The sequence below is a fragment of the Megalopta genalis genome, chromosome 3, assembly GCF_051020955.1.
Source record: "Megalopta genalis isolate 19385.01 chromosome 3, iyMegGena1_principal, whole genome shotgun sequence".
Classification (NCBI taxonomy): domain Eukaryota; kingdom Metazoa; phylum Arthropoda; class Insecta; order Hymenoptera; family Halictidae; genus Megalopta; species Megalopta genalis.
In genome coordinates, this window is record NC_135015.1 from 11,893,148 (window position 1) to 11,909,618 (window position 16,471).

The 16,471-nt window shown below is 31.3% G+C and overlaps 3 protein-coding genes across 5 annotated transcripts; all 3 read right to left on the minus strand.

Moving 5' to 3' along the window:
* Positions 1–220: 220 nt before the first annotated feature.
* mRpS9 (mitochondrial ribosomal protein S9) lies at positions 221–4,315 on the minus strand. The gene is made up of 10 exons (XM_033486285.2): positions 3,649–4,315; positions 3,424–3,556; positions 3,216–3,319; positions 2,958–3,131; positions 2,784–2,869; positions 2,639–2,714; positions 2,428–2,553; positions 2,309–2,351; positions 1,516–1,631; positions 221–355 (listed from the first exon to the last, which is right to left on the minus strand). The coding sequence occupies exons 1-10, from the start codon at positions 3,736–3,738 to the stop codon at positions 347–349; spliced, it is 957 nt and encodes a 318-aa protein (XP_033342176.2). The 5' UTR covers positions 3,739–4,315; the 3' UTR covers positions 221–346.
* A 432-nt stretch (positions 4,316–4,747) lies between these two features.
* Positions 4,748–8,297, minus strand: LOC117229662 (tyrosine-protein kinase Wsck). Of its 2 annotated transcripts, XM_033486283.2 has the most exons (5): positions 8,114–8,297; positions 7,752–8,025; positions 7,515–7,669; positions 5,696–7,434; positions 4,748–5,613 (listed from the first exon to the last, which is right to left on the minus strand). In XM_033486283.2, exons 2-5 carry the CDS (start codon positions 7,916–7,918, stop codon positions 5,533–5,535), a joined length of 2,142 nt encoding a protein of 713 aa, XP_033342174.1. In that variant the 5' UTR covers positions 7,919–8,025; positions 8,114–8,297; the 3' UTR covers positions 4,748–5,532. The 2 variants fall into 2 exon arrangements, with proteins under 2 accessions (XP_033342174.1, XP_033342173.1); XM_033486282.2 differs by having other exon boundaries at positions 7,752–8,297.
* A 1,430-nt stretch (positions 8,298–9,727) lies between these two features.
* Positions 9,728–16,187, minus strand: LOC117229661 (serine/threonine-protein kinase VRK1). 2 transcript variants are annotated; one of them, XM_076520092.1, is made up of 12 exons: positions 15,883–16,187; positions 15,780–15,816; positions 14,188–15,641; positions 13,571–13,741; positions 13,265–13,390; positions 12,973–13,169; positions 12,638–12,881; positions 12,356–12,559; positions 12,052–12,275; positions 11,713–11,969; positions 11,497–11,630; positions 9,728–11,408 (listed from the first exon to the last, which is right to left on the minus strand). In XM_076520092.1, the coding sequence occupies exons 4-12, from the start codon at positions 13,734–13,736 to the stop codon at positions 11,341–11,343; spliced, it is 1,620 nt and encodes a 539-aa protein (XP_076376207.1). In that variant the 5' UTR covers positions 13,737–13,741; positions 14,188–15,641; positions 15,780–15,816; positions 15,883–16,187; the 3' UTR covers positions 9,728–11,340. The 2 variants fall into 2 exon arrangements, with proteins under 2 accessions (XP_076376207.1, XP_033342172.1); XM_033486281.2 differs by having other exon boundaries at positions 15,780–16,187.
* Positions 16,188–16,471: the final 284 nt, after the last annotated feature.

Sequence of the window (16,471 nt, forward strand, 5' to 3'; positions counted from 1 at the left end):
TCCTGCATGTACCGTCTGTCCTGAGATCGTAGAGATCGCGATAAATCGCGTACATGAGAAATTCCAACGATTCCCATCAGTCTCGTATTGCTGTCATTTACAGAGATTTTCGGTCTCCATTCTCTTGCAATCTTCGATTTGCAAATTTTCTTCAAGAATTTGTTTGTGTTGTTGCCATAATTTCTTTCAAAACTCGCTATTTTCTTCCACTCGTATAGTTATGATTTTTATAGTTTAAACTACAAAATAACGAGTTCCCCTGTTTTTGTTGTTCCCCTTTCGATTTATAACTTTGAGTATTTAGCTTGTTATTAGAGAACTGTGCGCATTGTCTTCAAATTCCATATCAATGGCACTAAAAATTTGAATAACCCGTATGAAACGAAGTTTTCCTTTTTGTACTATTAATTCTGGGTTTCCTCGAATTAGTTATGTTATCGTGGAATTCATAGATGATGAATCTTCTTTTTTCAAATTGCACAAGTTTTCATCTGCATAATTGTAGCACAGTTGCAAGGTGGCGATAAGTCCATCAAATTCTTCCACGAATAACGTTAATAAATCACAGAAATATGGTTCCACAAAGAGAGAGAGATTTTTTTTTACAATCAATAAACACTGATAGGAAATTATACAAATATGAAATAGTTAAACTTTAGACTATTTCGGAGAAAAAAAATGTTTTCTAAGGCAATTTATAATCGCCTTCTTTGAAAAAGCAAAGTTTCGCAATTTTTCTCAGTCCTTATTCTACATGAAAATTGCTTCCTTCATTGGCGTTAGAAAGAAGTTACAATAATGAAGATAGGAAGTACATAGTACAAAATATATCCATCATGCACATGATTCCATATATACTCATAGTAATCTTGAAATAAACATGTTCAATGTTAACAATTGTATTCAATTCTTACCTGTTACATGTTTTTAGGGCTTAGTTATAAAAATTATGATTTTTTTGTACAATAAAGATAAATATCTTTAATAAATTTATATATCTTTGCGGACGCAAATAGATTGATTGATTGGTCATTCAATGTAACAAACTAGAAATGTAAAAATCTCTGAAGCGATAAGTGCAAATTATTATACACAATTTCTCGACGTTGAGAATTTGTGCAACGCACAAATCTTGAAATTTGAGTGGATATACATACATGTGGAAACATTCAAGATGTTAAAAGTGAACAGTAATTGCATGTTTTTTCTGTTTTATCATTGCTTAACTATTTATCCTTGAAATAACAGTTTTAATTAGATGCGTATTTTTCTTTATTACGCAATTTTCATAATGAACTTTGATTGATTGATTTCTTATTAATTACATTATTTAACTTAACAAGCTAAAATATATACATAGATACCAATACTTAAAAGCAAATTTTGATATGAAAATTTGGAATAGGAAATGTTTATCTTCTAAGTATTTTTAAAGTAACAATAAATAGAATGAAAATACAGAATATTTACTATTATTTAGTTCACTTGTTATTAAAATTATTTACAAAAACTTACCTGTTCACGGTACTGCACAGTCTCAAAGAAGGAAATATCCTTTCCGTTGATGGTAATAATTCCAGTTCCTCCGCCAGTCACTTTAACTTTTCCTATTGCAGATTTTCTTTTACATGCTAAAAAATATAGAAATTTCACTATATTCTATCTGAATGTACAGGTTGTATAAAAATATTTGCTCTTGGCTGTCATAGGCATATTCTACATCTTTGGTCGGAGATTTATAAAAGAAAGTTCCGCAAAATTGTCCTTAAACATGATTTTCAAACTCAAAGATTTTATTATTGCATTGTATAGTACTCGTCGAACTCAATAGTTCTCATAAAAAGTAGTAGCAGCTACGTTAGTATTACACGTTAAGGGCCGCACCGTGCCGGCACCTGCGTCCGACACCAGATTCTCTGTTTACAGCAGACGCGGCTGCCACGCCAGACCTTATTATGTTGTATTTACCGTGCAACACTAATGAGTTTGCTATTATATTTGATGAGAACAGTTGAGTTTTTATCCATGATTCCTTTGACACTTTTTATCCTCATGATGTGTAGAATACAATGCAATAAAAAAAGTTTGATCTTGAAAATCATGCTCAAGGACAATTTTGCGGCAACTTTTTTTTCGCCGATCCGAAGATGTAAAAGACGCCTGTGACAGCCAAAACCGAACATTTTTATATACCCTATACTTTGTTTGTGTTCAATAGGCAATTAGTAAATAGAATTATTAGGAATAATTATTATTAGGAAAAATTAGGTATTAGAGATAAATAAATGTGAATATTTTACATACTTACGGTTAGCTACGACAAAAGGCCTATCATTACTATCATATCGGAGCTGTAACAAAAATATATATCATCATTCGTAAACTAAACAAATTATAATTCTGACATATATTATTATAAAAACACACCTTTGGTATCTTCATATCGCTACTAAAACTTTGCAATAATTTTCTGTATTTCATAATGAATTCAGTTTTATCAGCAGATAAGGGATGCTGTACCAATGCTTCCAAAGATTTAGTCAAATAATCGTACTAGAATAATTGAAAATATGTAGTAAATCTCTAAGGAAATGTAGTATGAAATTAGAAGACAATGTTAAAGTTATATTTCACTTACATCATTGTCACTAATTATTTCTAATAACTTGCTTTCCAGTTCATCTTTTGATAACCAAGTAGATCCCAATACATCTCTACAATAATTGATAATGTTAAGTATTTTTATAAAACAAAATAAATATAATGATATTATTTTAACATACAACTTATTTTCTCCTGAAGGTAACTTTCCTTCTATAATCATTGCATCTTCCTTTTTATTTAACTGTTCTATGGACTCTGCAACGTTCTACACATAAGATTATTTTTCAACTACAGAAAATATTACATTTATTTAAATTGTATTAAACAAATATCTATAAATTAATATTACTTACATATAATATTTCATAATAGTTAGGTTTGCAGGTATAGAATAGGAAATGATATGGTCTACCAGTACCATCAAATGCTGCTTCTGGCTTATGTCCAAATATTTTTAGTGGATGACTCATCATCGGACGTGCATTCTTATCATAAATCCCAGAAGGAAACAGATACCTTATAGCTCTCTATACAATTTATTAGTTTTTATTAATAGCACATTAAGTACACAGATAAAAAATTATTCTATATTTATAATAAATACAACATACTTGAATCTTTAATTCATTAAAAGATTCTGGATCTTCACCCATCATATTAGCTAAATGTCGCCTTCCAAGTTCATACTTTAATGTCTCCCTTTCCATAAATGTACCTGATAATAGTAAATAATTAATGTTTACATATATTCGCGTAAATAACATCGTGAAATTTTATAAAAGATACATGCAATATTCATCTGTACAGATTGTGACTTACTATATTCTTTGGATCTCTCCAAATACAATTTCATAGCCTTACTGATTGTTTTAGTTGGCTTTTTCTCTTTTTCACGAAATAAAAGTTTGCTTTTTTCAGTTTCCTCTGTGGTATAAAGTTTAGATATAACGTCCTAAAATCGTTAAGATAGTGACATAATCAATTTTCAGGTTATAAGAACAGATTATTGTCAATGACTTAAATGATACAATAATTTCAACTCACCGAATGCCTATTTACATTTAGTACACCTGCAACTGCACTGCTATTGTTGACATTCAATAGATTTCGTATATTTGTAAAACGTGCAAACATTGTTGCAGCTATCTCCACGGTTGAGTACAATTAATTATACGTTTTTAAACATGTAGTACTTAATACAAATATATTTGATGAGCTTTTCTTGTTCTTTCAATTCATATTTTAAAAATGATGCATGTATGCTTGATAAATTTATTTACTTTCGTTCAGGTTTTGTACAGATGCTGCATGCATGCATGATACACAACATTGACGAACATACAAATATATAAATGCCGCAAGCTTCGTCGGTATAATCACGGACGAGCAGTTCAAATTAGGTACAGAGGCAGGTAGAGGGCAGTGTAGACGGCCGACGCGTCGTGACCAATCATAAACATGAAAGCATCCCTGACATCTCTGCTACTCTCTACCCCTACACTGCTGAACTGCACATACGTGACGTCACGGATGGAGTCAAGCAGACCTTCCAGTATCCAGACCTCTTTACTACTTTCTTCCAGAAAAGTAGGAGTGGGAGAATCACCGATCACAAATGGGATTGCATGATGCCAATGGATTTCTATTGGCAATCTACTAGAATCATCCAAACCCATTTGTGAGGTCTTCTCCCCACTTGGAGCAGATTCCAAGCAGAATCCCTGACACCAATGGACACACTGGCCTTGAGTGGAAATTCCACGAACGGTCAGGATGCTGGGAGGTCTGGTGGGGACGGTTGCGAAAGGTAAGGGAGGTAGCAAAATCTTGCAAAACCTGAAGTATTACTGTATGGGTGTATGCATGTATATGTCACAATTGGACATTAAAAAAATGCGGCAATATTTGAAACGTATTATAGTAGAAAATTATATTGATTCATTTAAAATAATTTGTATCTATTTTGTGTAGATATTAAGATATTTCCAAAAGTTCTATGGTTAAATTAAAATTCGATGGTTTGTCATTTTTAAACAATTTTTAATGAAATATCAAAAAATATCATTAACGCTTGCGTTAATTTAGTTTTATTACTTATACTGAAATGGACAATATGTAGGAAAAATAAAATAAACAGATCGTATAATTTGTGCAAAAATATTATAAGTCTTATATTAAAGTATTTTTCTTTAACATTGTGTACAAAGTTAAATGCAAGTACATTACATATCAAAACTTTTTATAACGTAGAACACAATGAATACTGATAGTCAATATATTATATATACATATATAAGGTTTGAGATCATTTTATTCTCTTACATATAATTTCTTAAGAAAATGAGTTATAAATATATGAATTTGATTATAGCATTTTGTAAACATTTTACGAATTAAAGAAATGATCACGCGTTTATGTAATGTACACCTTTTAATACACAAACAATGTAAAAAGTCAGACTAGGCAAAGAAAATGCAATTAAGATGTGATAAAAATATATAGAATAATAATTTAAAATTATTTTATAATAACTGCTCTAAAGGAGATATACGACATACATAGTAATAATGTTTTTCATGAAACAAAACATTGTTAAGTACTCTGCTACTTTATGAGCTTGAAGATATTTAATCCTAACTGCATTATCACTGCTTCATAACTTTTCTAAGTAGAAAATTATCTTTCGCAAAAAAATGTACTCTTTTCAGCCTTATTCTAAATTTTGTGGACGGATAGTATCATACTAGCAATACTTGTATCGCAGTTAATTTTTAAAATAAATATAAAAATATAAAATGTTGTAAAAAAAATATGGTAACTGCATATATAAAGTAAACGAACATAATGTTTAAGAGTACTTTAAATATATGACTATGTACAACACTTAATAAATATTACGTAAATATTATAAAAATATGAGCTTTTGCTCATTGTTGAAGTTGGTATACTTCTAATTCTGGAATATACGGTTCTGTAATCGAAGTGATTGGACAAATACTTAAAGTGTCCTGAAATATAAAACATGAAGAAATATGTATTAAGGGAAAGATATGTTATGTTTAATATAAAACAATTACAATTAATATTTACCAATCTTATAAGTTCTGAAAATGTTGGTCTTTCTCGACTGTCCGTGTGCCAGCAAGATGACATAACTTCGTAAAGTGGATCAGGAGTATCTATTAATTGAGGTAATCTAGATCCTTGTTCAATTGCTTCTTCTACTTCACTGTCAAGTGTAAAATTAGAATATGGTGTGCCACCCATGCTGAGCATTTCCCATAAAAGCACACCAAAAGCCCAAACAACACCCGGAATGTGTTTCTTTTTATTACCAAGACTTTCAACAGCTGTCCATCGAGTGTACTTAATTTCTTCCAATGCATATTTCGAAATGCCATGACCCATGACTTTAGGTGTCCAATCATTGCAAATACCTATGCTTCGTGCACATAGGTGATCATGTACAATTTTACAATTTTCAAGATGTTGCAAAGCTGATGCTATCATGGATCCCATAGGCAGTATCTGATTAACTGGAAATATATTTCCAGATCTTGCAGCTATCAATCTATTCTTCAAAGTCTGAAGTGGTAATTCAAGTACAACATACAAAGTATCTTGTGTTTCACAAGTTCCTACAAGATCTGCAAGGTATTTCATTGGAGAGGCTCTAATACAAATATCTAAATCTCTTAACATTCTTCTTTTATCGGATGATTTTAATAATTTGTCTGCTATATTATGAATAGCTACTGTAGAAGTTGTACCGTCTTTCTCGACTGTACCTGTGTGGATAGTACCAAATCGTCCTCTATGTATTACAGTGTTATTAATTGTTAATACATTTTGTGGTATAGCCCATACTTTATCTTTTAATTCTTGATAATGATTAACTCTTTCAGGTACATCATCTGGAATGTATGCTATATTCTCAACTTCATATAGTGGTCCTTGCAGTGTAAGTTCTTGTTGCTCTGGAAGTTTTGTCATTCGAAATTTTTCATGGCGTCTCCGTAAAGCGAAATATAATACTACTGAAGCTATTAAGAGTGCTCCTAGAACTCCAATTGCAACACAAAGAACAATTGTTATGGCATCCATTTCATTATTCGCATTCACGCTATAATTTTTCATATTAGTGAGTAGATCAGAATAAGCAAATTGTTCTTCCCTTTGAAATCTAGAAACTACCGCTAGGCCTAATCGTGGAACAATCTGAGTATTCAAAGGTGCATTATAATAACTCCCAATCATTTTACCATCTCCGACTATAAACTTTTTGTATTTATAAAAGTCAGAGGATATAAATTCTCCTGTGATATAATATCCTAGCCCTCGCTGTATTGATTTTTCATAATTATAGTATGTAATGTTTGGTCCTGATGGAGGTATTACACTAGGCTGAACAACAAATACTTGATATGCACTAATAGGCCCATAATCACTACTCCCTTCTGAGAGTAATACAGTCATTGTAGTGCTTGTTTGTCCTATCACTTTTGGAATAGCAGGTTTATTAGGTGGAGCTATTAGTGTCCACCCTGAAACATAAGCAGGCTCACTACTTCCTTGAGTATTTTTAGCAACAATAGATACATTATACTTAGTCCCAGGTTGTAAGCCTTGCAAAATAGTGGTGTTTGAAGCTTCGCCTTGCACTTGACTTTCTATTGTTGGTAACAAATCAGAAGCATGTGTTTGAATAACCGATGCCTTTAATGTATAAAATGTAATATTTCCATTAGATATATCTGGTGGTTCCCATGTAATTTTTAAGTTAGTAGGTTTACTGCGAACTATCTGTATACTCCTTGGTGGGCTAGGACCTTAAATGTTGATATTATCCTTATATTAAAATCACGAATATGAAATGTTAATAATTTTTTATAATACTTTATAAAGGTACCTTTCTGTCCTGTGGAATATATACTCATTGCATCTTCACTACCACAATAATTATTTGGATCCGCGGTGCAAGGAAGGGCACAAGAGGTAGATATACCATGTCTTCCATAATTACTACCGCAAAAACATTGTTGACCATTCATTAATCCAGCATACCTAACGAAGTACATATAAAAGATATTTGTGTTATTGTTTTGTTTATCATCAACGCATAAAAATGTACTACTGTAATACTTACATATAGTAACGTGATCGACATTCTTTGATACATTCCGCTGGTATGCTAGCGTGACTTAATATTAGGGTTGGTAAATCGGGATCTAAGACGGAACTTTGAAAACAACCCTCGTATTTTTGACTAAGTACATGCGCGCAAAAATAAAAAAGTAACGACAAGAGTATCATTGTAAATTGTATAAGAATATAATACAATTTTTATAATATCTTTTTCATCGATGACACTAAGCACCAAGTATAAAACGAAACATTCTTTACGAATGCGTTACCCACATCTGAATCAATAAACGAATTGTGTCACTACTACTACACTGTGGATGAAAGAACGAGATTCATTGTAAATTGTATTTTATTGTTTCTTACAATTTGACAATATTGCCTTGTAACACTTCTTGCCATGTCTATTTGAAATTTGAAATGTTCATTAAATACTTGCAGTGAATCAGAAAAATGTAATTTATAAGAAAAAACTTCACGGGCGTGGTTGCATTATTCAGGATCTGGGTAGGGCACTCTTGAGTCTAGAGGGAAAAAGCCGCCTAGATGCATATTTATCGAACACGCCACTAGGAGCATTGAAATTGTCATTTGCAACAGTGATATTAGTATCTTGGTAGAGTGTAGGGTCTGTGGCGTACATAGATGCACATGCGCAATCATTTGGTGACAGGGTTACGATTTACGATTCGAGATTTAGATCAGAGGGGCTTGACTCTTAGTAAATTTTTGGGACACTGTTTTGACTGCCATCTGAGCTAGTTGCAAACTTGGACAAACTAAAATTCAATATGGCGATTTAGAAGCGATAATTTAAATTCTAGATTTTAGAGCTAGAATGTATCAAGTACATTTTTTTCGAAATTAGTTATGTACACCATCGTAAAAACTAAGAGAAGCAATATAATGTGGTGTACATAACCTAATTTCGAAAAAATTTACTAACACATTATAACACAGAGGAAAAGAAAATAATCAAAGTTAAAAACTAATATGGGAAAAAAAGTTTTTGTTTTCTATTTTATCGATGATAGAATGGATGAATGTAAAAGAATCTAAAATTAAAATATATGTACTTTAAATACTATTACAAAGATATTTTATGTTCAGTATATCTGTTCACTGCAGTTTGCTGATTAGTTTGCGGCCAGCTTGGCTTTGTTCAGAATGGCGAGAATGACGTTCGTCGATACATAGTTTACCACAGTCCATCGAATGCGCATGCGGGCGGGAAGCCATATTGAATTTTAGTTCGTCAAAGTTTGCAGTTAGCTCAGATGACAGTCAAGAAAGTGACTGAGACTAACGATAAGATTCGAGACGAGATACTTTATCGAGACCAGGCCTTCCAGACGAAAGGTAGTTCTTGAAATAAGTGAGAGTGAGGAAGCGAAATTGGGAAATAGCGAAAGCAAGTGCGCGAGTTACTACCTCACTCTTACTCATTCTAAGAACTGCCTCTCGTTTACTCTCTTCCTGGTCCAGTCGAGACTGACTGAGACTGCGATTGCGCGCAGACACCCCGCGTTCCCCTCACAAAACACCGGCTATGCTTGATCACGATCCATGGCACTCGCGAAGCGAGCAAGGCGCAGGCGCGATCGATCACCGTCGTTTATATATTATAATATGTAATATACTAGTATCTAATATACATAGTGTTTTAAGAATAAATATATTACGACTATTAAGTATGGTATCGGTTTTTGGAAACCCGTTCGTCCTCTATCACTGTCCTAGTTGGAACTCTTAATATTCAGAATTATAAATTTCTTTTAGGAATCTTTATATATTTAACGATTAATATTCTCATTATGCTATTCATTAATTTTAATGCATTTTTATTTACTTAATGAAACGATACATTTAAATGTTAGTAGAATATTAACATTTGTAATAGTTATTAATGTAAAATTATGCTCGCATGAAGGAAAATTACAAAGATAATTCTATTAACGAAATTTGATGAACAACATAATATTATGGAAGAAAATACAAATGCATGTGTATTTATTGAATTACAATACATTTTTAAGTCTTTAACAACACTGCTTTTGTGGCACAGGTACATGTAACTTAAGAAGATACAGATACATTATTATAAACTTACGACAAAAAAATCACTTTCGTCTATACAATGTACTTTGTTAAGTAAATATATACATGAATTGTTTGAGTTTGATGTAATTATGTTTTGTAGATGTATGGGCTCGAAATCGATATAAACTATATTAAATTATACAGAAACATGATTAGATATAAAACGTAGGTATAGGAGACTGGTTTTTAAACATGTGCTTTTTAGTTATTTTAATTATTTTTTTCAGTTATACTACACACTCATCTCTTTTGATACTAATTCGTGAATATAATAAACAAACGCAAGCCACTGCATGTACGTACGCTTATACATATAAGCAATTAATAGTTCAATACTGGTCTGTTGAGAGTGTGGTACAACAGCTTACGAATGCAAATCATTTTTACACACATTTCACTACATGTCATTATTAGACTGCGGATCTTTATGCAAAATAAAAGTTGTTTGCATCAATTCCAAAACATAGGGGACAAGCACAAGTCATTTTCTTCCTTTAACCATTTTAATAAGTTCAACTGAATACATTAACATTCTTGGTTTCTTTTGACATTAACTCTGTTTTAAATTATACCTAATCATTTTTCCCATAAATGCATAAAATCCACAGTCTAGTCCTTATATTGTGTCGAAATATACTACCTTTTTATATTACTGACAATATTCGTCAGTTTCATAATCGTATTACGATTTGATATTAATATCATCAAAATCATTTACATAATTTTTGCTAATATATCGAATTTTACATTTTCTCTGGGAGAGAAAGAATTATCACTTGAATGATTATTATTAAATTATTATGGCAATAATGTACAAATATAACATAGTTTTAAAAATATAAACGTATAAGCTACGATCATGTCAATGAAACAAAACGAATATTTAAAACATTTTTAGAATCTTATGTACATTATTTCAATATTAGAAAGTCAATTCGGCTGTAACTTGTATAAAGTATGATTTCTCGTAGATATTTTTCAAAATTAGGAAATGGTTTAAAATTTGGTGAAATGTATATTTAGCTTAATATTCAGATCATATGTTCACCATAAGAAGTAATTACGAAATACTTACATATTCAATATTCGCAGAAGTAGTGATTTATTTGCTATTTTCTATGAACGATATCTCAGTTCTATTGAAACTATATTTCTAAGAGGAAGCAGTGTAATTTCTGTAATTAATACCTCAACTGTTCATAATTATTTGTTCGCCGTATAATTAGTTTTACAAAATCTTATATTAATAATATAATTTGTTACACAACAAATTATAATTATAAAGCAGTCTTACAAAAATGGGTGCATTATACACCTGAGACATTGCTAGAAATTTGTCCTTCTTACAGGAACATCAAGAGTATATTATTATAAAATCTAAATAAACAAATTGAGAATAATACTTAATTGTACACCTTTTAATTAGATAACTCGCTGGTGGTTCCATTGTCCAAAAAATGAAAACTACGATAGCGATCGAAATCCAATTCTGTTTATGACGATGGACCTCTTTTCCTTTTGTTACTGTCTAGTTTTTTATAAGATTTTTTATTCTCGAGTCCTGTGAATAAATATAATCCTATTAAAATTCATAATCATGATTAGTTCTTAGTATAAAATTCTATGCTTAACAAACATATTTCTCGTACGTTTTACTTTCGCCACTCGAGAACGCGTTAAACGAGGCGATGATTTACATAAAAGAGGGGATGACGGTGAAGTCTTCTTTCTCAGTTGAACTATTTGCTCCATTGCAGGAGTCATCCACTTTGCTTTAACGTCGCTGGATATAGAAAAGTAAATTTATGATAAAAATCTGAATAATTTATTAAAATATAATAATTTTGTAGAAGTAATATACTTACTCTGCAGATTTTGACATTGCTCTATATCGAAATGTGCCTGATTGTTTCTCTTTCATCCTCTGTATTACGTTTAGCATAGCATATGTGGGTAATGATGGAGGTGGTGGAGACGGTGGTGGTGTAAGCGGTGAAGGAGGAGGAGGCTGTATAGTAAGTTTTGCTAATTTGTCAGGATGTAATGCTAATACTGCCTCCCAACTAAATTCATTTCTTTCTACGGGATTTAGTTTAGGTTGTGTATTTCGTGTTATACGAATCTACAAACAATAATGTTGATTGTCATTACTTAAATTAGTATTAAAACTATAGAAGTTATTGAAAGTTAAATTTATTGTTTACCTCGCCGTTAACTGGTCTACAAGGTTTCCTTTCTCTCAAATATGGTCGTTTGAAAGATATTGGAAAAGGAATATTTTCATTAGATTCTTTTACACGATATAAGCATGTAGGAACATCATTCTTCTGATTAGAACCAGATTGAAACAAACTACGAAGATAGGAATAATTAGGTTTCGTTTCAAATCCTAATTCAGTAATATACTTCATGTATTCCACAATAGAAGCTGGAAAGATATTAAACGTTAGTAATTAAATTTAAAGAAAGGTAATTTCTTCAATTGTTTATGAAAAATAGTAAACTTACGCGGTGGAGGTTTTTTCTTGGAAGGAAAACATTTAGCCATAAATAATGGTAAGTCTGAAAGTAAGATTTCTTTCTGTGCATGAACATCATCTGGATCTAACATTGATGGTACACTATCATTTTCTTTCTCCCAAGGTAATCTACCACATAACCATTGCAATATATTATATCCTAACGTTTCTAGATCGCCTCTTCTTGAATGTGCTGAAATAATGTACGTTTGATATGAAGTAATAAAGTATATACAAGAAACTTTATATGTATAGTATTTTTAAGACCTACTTCCATGATGTGCATCTCTTGATGTAAATTCTAATGTCCCTTCGTGTGCCCTCCTTTCATCGTGAACAAATGGCTTATGAATACATGATCCCGTACGAAAACGGTAGGCTAATCCATAATCAACTAAATATGCCCGCGACTGTTTTGTATTTTCACCTTCTTTGCACAAAGATAATAAAATATTTGATCCCTTAATATCTGCATGGGCATATCCGCGACTATGGATGTATTCAAGTGCATCTAACTACAAGAGTTAAAAATAAATATGAATCAAATTAAATTATAAAATTTCACATTCATTAAAAAAGCTATTCGGTTTGTCAATAATTGAGTACCATTTGAAGAGTAAGCCTATTAACATGTTTCAGTGGTAATTTTCGTCCATTTGATAAAAACAATTTTCCAATATCTACACCATATCTTGGTATTACTAGAAATCTGTATTTTTGACCTCTATATAAGTGAGAACCTGATCCTTCGTATGTTGGAACACCTATTTGTCTTTTTCCTTGTGATTTACACCAATTTTCAACTGTAATGTAGAATAAAGAGACATAAACAGAATACAGGTTACATATATTGCATACAAACATTGCACATTATATCATACATAAAACAATTACTTACTCATTTCTTTTCGAGCTGCTCTTATATAAAAATTCATTTCAACAAACAATGGACCATTAGTATGCGGTTCAATCTTTATCACATATTTTGCATTTTGTGTTACTGGGGCGTCAATGTTCTTCGATGCTACAACATAAAAGATACAAAAATTTGATGACGTTAATAAATAATATAAATTATAGATCAAATATCACTACAAGAAAAATGTATGTAAAGTAACAAGCATTAAGGAAATGTCTTTCTTTTCATTTATTATGAGTTTTTATAACTTTTAATAGAGCGTATCTAATTATACAAAGATACTACCTAAATATATATCACCAAATCCACCATATCCTATTGCTTGTCCTAATTTCCATTTGTTTTGGGTAATATCTGTCAATATTTCTCCTTCTGGTAATTGCTCAGGTAATTTACAACCTGAAGCTGCTACTCTTTTTGCAGGAATTTCTTCAATTCGTCTTGGAGCCATTGTCACTACATTAAACATGTACATGCAATATAATATTTTAGTATCTCATATATGTATGACAAAGTCTATCATTGTGTACTCAGAAAAAGTAATGCCCAAAAATAATTAAGAAGGTTCCAGTAATTATTGTTTTATATAATCATAATATTCTTCATATACATTTTGTATTATCTGCTATATTACATATGCATATTATACAAAAATGTATAAATAAATATATCATTGCTTTGATAATAGGCCAATGAAAGTGCACTTAAATGAGAAAGCAGAAACATAGAAAATATTAAGAAATTATAAGAACATTAAGAAAAAATATAATTGTACATTTTGTACGTGCAAATTCATAGTTTGTTTGTTCATATGGATTTGTAAAATGATTAATGCGAATCTATATGATAACTGAATATGTGAACAAAATATAAAAACATATAAAGTATAATACAATACTTACATGATGTAATTTCAATAAATATTTATTTCCCTACTAAAATGGATATTCAAATTCATTTCACGCTTGATTATTTAACGCATTGTACACATTCACTGCTCTCGTATCAACGACCGGTATAATACAGTGGTAAGTAAATGTATTATTTAAATTTTTTAAAAATGGGGTTATCTAATAGATATAAATTATGCGGACATTATTGCAGAAACTGTTCACATCATTTTTTATATTTTCACAGTAATTTACGTACAGTTCACAATAATGCTTTTTAATACAGTTTTGTTTTTCTTCCGTTCAAACTATACTAAAAAAATCTAATTTTCTGGATTCCATATCCCACTGTCAACCAAAATAGTGAACTAGTAATAAAAACCGTAAAATATTGTCTTATTCTAGATCTTATATCTTAAAAAACGGGTTAGATGACACTGTGTGTAGTACAACTGATTGTTTTGCACAATAGTAAACAATATTACTTTGTTGTATTTTGAAATTCTATCAATCCCCCATGAAATTCACTTCATTCAACTTAAGAATGCATCACACTGCCATTTCACGAGCTGATGGGTTTAACGGAATACCGAAGAACTAGAGGGCGCTCTACAATTTCAAATGTGTGGATATGTACATGTACATTATGTATGTTTGTATGCATATTTTAATGAATTTTAACTATCCTGAAATGCATAATTGCATGTCTAGATCTGTTTTTACAATGTATCCGTTGGTAGAACGAATTTATCATATTTAATTTAATTTCTTAATACTACAATCGTATGGTAAATGATATCTTCCGATTTTAGTACCACATAGCTTCACTCCTACATCATTCTGGGCTGCAGCTTGCTAAGCAGTCGAAGATGAGGACAGAAATTGTATTGCTCTGATTGGCTGATGATTTAATGCTATGAAAGGATTCACTACGGATTGGATGCGCTGTGAAATGGTGAGGATTCAAACGCTTGGTTAGAGAGGAAGAAAAACGTGAAAGAGTTGGAGCTAATACTATAAATTTTCACAATGATATTACTTTCCACTGGGGCCTTATTGTACTTGATGACAACATCGAATACATATATTCGATGGACTTAGAGCATATGTATATGTACCTGGAAGTAGCATTTACTACTTCATTACTGCTGAGTATGAAACCACTCCGTAGAAAGAAATAGATACAAATTCAGTATAGCCTGTCTCTTTTCATTGGATACGGATTGGCTGATGTTTCTCCCCTCTTATTTTTTTTCAGTGCATACTTTTTAAAGTCAGGGCCCGGTCCCGTGGTCACTAGGCGTTATACTTTTAGAGGTTATATGGTTATAGCAATAACGCTATATGCCAGGTTCCAGAGCGAAGCGGTTTGTGTTACCTTTGGGTTTCTTTTTACCATTTTTACACGTACGTGCGTTTTTTGGAATAATAACAAATTTATCTTCATCAATAATAAATATCTCTATCTGTAAAATAAAACAAATGACGTTATTTCCATTGCGTTTACCTTATTTAAAAAATCTTTTTCATATTAAATTAAAAGAAATAATAATAAATTAGTTAAATTATATATATAATATATAAAAAGAAAATAGAAAACTTGCATATAGGTACAGGGTCCCGATACTTCTTTGTTCGATCCTGGATTAAAATGAGATCAGTTATACTGAATTTGAATCTATCTCTTTCTACGAAGTAGTTTCATACTTAGCAGTGATATGACATAGATGCAGTCTCCAGGTATACAACAGGGTGTCCAAAATTATGTTACTTTCGAGAAATGAGAGGTTCCTTCACTTGAAATAACTTTTTTCTTAGCGAAAATGCAATCCGCGGCTTTGTTTATAAGTTACAGTAATAGGACCTATTCCTGCATTCCTGCTTTTTTTATTCACTAAGCTGGTGTGCAGATTTCCACCATATTACTGCGCATCCATCTCCGGAGTAAATCCCGTCTCAACAGTGAATTATCAGGCAATCAGAATAAAGCAATTTCTATGCGTACCCTCGCTAACTCAGCAAGCTGCGGCCTGAAGCCACGCAGAATGTAGGTCTTACTGGTTCATTCAAGATCCACGAAATATCTAAAATACATAGAAAGGTGTCTAGAAAGTTCGTAGCTCTTAGCAACTAGTGAATTATGCAGTTATATTATATTTATTAGTAATGTAATTTATGTAAAATTAGAGTTCATGATCATAAATTTATTCGATTTTTATATTGTACATATGTACTTAAATCCATACATAAACAATACGAAACGTGATGCTTTTACAATGTATTGATGAACACACGG

Excerpts from the sequence above, each read along its gene's own strand:
- mRpS9 (XM_033486285.2), bottom strand. The coding sequence starts at position 3,738 with ATGTTTGCACGTTTTACAAATATACGAAATCTATTGAATGTCAACAAT. Across the intron at positions 3,557-3,648 it reads TAAATGTAAATAGGCATTCG|GACGTTATATCTAAACTTTA; the intron begins GTGAGTTGAAAT and ends TAACGATTTTAG. Across the intron at positions 2,352-2,427 it reads GCGATATGAAGATACCAAAG|CTCCGATATGATAGTAATGA; the intron begins GTGTGTTTTTAT and ends TTTTTGTTACAG.
- LOC117229662 (XM_033486283.2), bottom strand. The coding sequence starts at position 7,918 with ATGATACTCTTGTCGTTACTTTTTTATTTTTGCGCGCATGTACTTAGT. Across the intron at positions 7,435-7,514 it reads ATATTCCACAGGACAGAAAG|GTCCTAGCCCACCAAGGAGT; the intron begins GTACCTTTATAA and ends TCAACATTTAAG. Across the intron at positions 5,614-5,695 it reads TTTCAGAACTTATAAGATTG|GACACTTTAAGTATTTGTCC; the intron begins GTAAATATTAAT and ends TTTATATTTCAG.
- LOC117229661 (XM_076520092.1), bottom strand. The coding sequence starts at position 13,736 with ATGGCTCCAAGACGAATTGAAGAAATTCCTGCAAAAAGAGTAGCAGCT. Across the intron at positions 13,391-13,570 it reads ATTTGGTGATATATATTTAG|CATCGAAGAACATTGACGCC; the intron begins GTAGTATCTTTG and ends TTTATGTTGTAG. Across the intron at positions 12,882-12,972 it reads ATAGGCTTACTCTTCAAATG|TTAGATGCACTTGAATACAT; the intron begins GTACTCAATTAT and ends TAACTCTTGTAG.